The 3,237-nt window shown below is 38.9% G+C and overlaps 1 protein-coding gene across 1 annotated transcript in view; it reads right to left on the bottom strand.

Annotated features, from left to right (window-relative positions):
• The window catches only part of LOC106471611 (organic cation transporter 1-like), a 70,483-nt gene that overhangs the window by 5,783 nt on the left and 61,463 nt on the right, over positions 1-3,237 (bottom strand). The window contains exons 4-5 of the mRNA XM_013932222.2: positions 1,627-1,781; positions 13-181 (exon numbers count right to left, since the gene is read on the bottom strand). Coding sequence (XP_013787676.2) covers positions 13-181; positions 1,627-1,781 — 324 coding nt within the window. The remainder of the gene's footprint in view (positions 1-12; positions 182-1,626; positions 1,782-3,237) is intronic.

Below are 3,237 nucleotides of genomic sequence, written 5' to 3'. Positions count from 1 at the left end.
TGAGAAGCTTACCTCCAGTAGAGAAAGAATGGAATGCAGGAGAAAGTAGTTACAAGTCCTAATATTCTCCAGCTTGTGCAAAGAAAGGCCAAAAGTGGCAAAATGCATATTCCCAATGTCCACGAAACGCATCCCATAGCCAGCATTCTCGTACGTTTTTCTACACCAATGATTTCAACCACTGTAAATAAATGTTTTATTATAGTTACTAAATAAACTATGAAATAACAACAACAAAAATGAGATTTATGTTTCTAACAGTCACACTGTAAACAGTAAGTAAAGAAACGAGGTAAATATTTTACTTTCTTTTACTTCCTGATCATTTCATCCAAACATTTTTTCCGTAAAAAATATTAAATTGTTTCAGACTTCAACATAAATATTAAACGGGTGTATCATCACCACGTGCATATAACGAATCATAGTTTAGATTTTGAAAACTCAGAAAGCAACTGGTACTTGGTACTTCTTGCACGCAGAAATATCGTGAAACCTGATATTTTGCCTCTTCTGGTGTAGCAAATCTAGAAAGCTACCAAATAAAACACGAATCTAGCAAAAAGTGGAGTTTAAAAAAGGCTTAACCAGTTATGTTTTAAAGCTAGTGTGTTCTTTTCCCAAGCATAACGACCATTATGAAACTGACATTTATAATATACGACTTGTTTAGAAGTGTTTACTGTTTTGTTTCTAAGCGCAAAGCTACACAATGGGCTATATACACTGTGCCTAACGCAGTATTTAAAATAAACATGCGATACTTGATGACTGGAGTGTTCTGGATTCACCAGTTTGAGTTAGTGACCAATAAAACCCAAGAAGGTAATATTTTCATATTACTCCTGCTCGTCCAGCCACATCTGTCTTGACTGAACTTTGATTAGCGTTTCTCTCTTCTCGTATATCCATTCCATATCGTTGATTGTGTTGACCAGTCCTGACTTCCATAGCCTACTACCAATTGTTATGGTGTTTAACATAATGCCATCTGCCTGGACACACTGATCCATTACTTGACCGTTTACTTCGGCTTCGTCTGTCTTCTCTATAAAGTTCTGATATGGCCGCGGTTTCTTCGAGTGGTAACTGTCTGGCTAGAATCCTTTGTCTTGTAACATTGCTGCTCAAATCAAGACAAAACTCTAAAGTGTTACAGGATGTAGCGCTATTCTCACGGCACACTGATGCACACAAAAAGGTTCCATACCGCAATAAGGTTATGACTGTTACTCTTATCACACTGATCAGGGTTCCTTGCCCAACTTTCTGAGATGCAGCATATGCCATTTTATGGTCCACCACAAGTGACATATGTTTTTATGTGGAACCCATCTGTCTGCATATGTCAGTGTGGAGAGGATTTACAACAGGATTTATCCGATTGGTTGAACGTTTGGTATATTTTGTCTATTGGTACAGGGTTTTTTTTCTGGCTTCGTTCAGACCCCTCACCGCTCTCATTGGCGCGTGTGAAATGCTCCATTTTGTCATGGCAACATTTATACTCGTATCAAAGGAAAAAAAGCAATATTATAGGTCGCCATGGTAACGTTTACAACAATGCTTTGATTGCCTCAGTACATTCTGAGTTTTCCGGAATTTCTTTTAAAATGTCTAACTCACACACGATATACGATGCTTGGTAGATGGTTGGATATAGAAATCCGTTGATTAGCCGGAACACAGCAAATACTGTAAAATTGGAGACAGTCATCGACACCACCCCCGACACAACAGTCACAGCCACACAAATGTAGAACGTCAGCTTTCTTCCAATTCTACGAAAAGAAAAAAAGGTCCTTTCAATCAAATGGCTTCATGTATTGTTTATACGAAATACACCGAGTTATTAAATGTTTCATTCTTGTAAATGTGATGAAAACAAGAACCATTATATAACGTAACGCATTTATTTACTACACGAGCCATAAGCTACCGAGTTAAAATTAACCAAAATGACCATTACTAAAAATTACCGATTTTTTTAAAATACCGTTTGATACTCGTGGGGCCCTCATATTGCATCGACTGATTTTGTTTGTTTGTTGTTAAGCACAAAGGTAAAGGTGAACAACGGGCTATCTGTGTACCGCCCACTGCGGATATCTAAACTCAGTTTTTAGCATTATAATCCCTCGGAGCCAATGGTCATCATATCATAACAATTACCGATTTTTTAAAATACCGTTTGATACTCAATAACTTTAGTGTTTCTGCTCTGTATTCAGTAATCTATCGAACTCTAGACATTATGCTGAATGTTTTTAGTCCTAATGTGATGAGTTAACCCCCCCCCCCTTTATGACTACTAATGCAGTGTTGCGATTTCGTTGTTAACAGAAGCTTAACCTAGCAGCACATATCAGTATGTAAAAACAAATACATTTCATCATTTTCAAATAATAAAACATGGATGTACAAAATCAAAAAAAGAACCGAGTTCCTACTTTTTTATGTTTTGTTTCAAAATGTTGATCAAACACCCAACTCTGACGTCTTTCTCTCTTATTAAAAACCAGTGCCGAACTTAAGCAGGAAAATCACTGCTTGGGTCCTCCCGTTTTTAGAGTTTGTCGTCACTATTACAATATCAATTGTGTTTACAAAAATCACAAAGTTAAAACAAGTATTTTGTAGCCACGTCTCAAACATCCTACGTGGTCCGGCATGAGTAGCAGTTTCGTATGATGTTTCTCACACCTCCAAAAGTTGAAGCCCGAGTAGTAGTTTCGAATGGTGTTTCTCACACCTCCAAAAGTTGAAGCCCGAGTAGTAGTTTCTTATGATGTTTCTCACGCCTCCATAAGTTGAAGCCCGAGTAGTAGTTTCGTAAGGTGTTTCTAACACCTCCAAATTCTTTTGGAGGTGAGTATCCGAGAGTAGGACTGGCGTCCTAGTCCGGACACCGGGTGATCATGTTTTGGTGTGACGGGGACTCGAACCCGCGACCCGCAGAGTCGAGTGCCCTAACCACGTGGCCGGGCTTCAACTTTTGGAGGTGTGAGAAACACCATACGAAACTACTACTCGGGCTTCAACTTTTGGAGGTGTTAGAAACATCATACGAAACTACTACTCGGGCTTCAACTTTTGGAGGCGTGAGAAACATCATACGAAACTACTACTCGGGCTTCAACTTTTGGAGGTGTGAGAAACACCATACGAAACTACTACTCGGGCTTCAACTTTTGGAGGTGTGAGAAACACCATACGAAACTACTACTCGGGCTTCAA

This window comes from Limulus polyphemus, unplaced genomic scaffold (assembly GCF_000517525.1).
Source record: "Limulus polyphemus unplaced genomic scaffold, Limulus_polyphemus-2.1.2 Scaffold4734, whole genome shotgun sequence".
Classification (NCBI taxonomy): Eukaryota; Metazoa; Arthropoda; class Merostomata; order Xiphosura; family Limulidae; genus Limulus; species Limulus polyphemus.
This window is presented reverse-complemented; position numbering and strand designations above follow the sequence as displayed.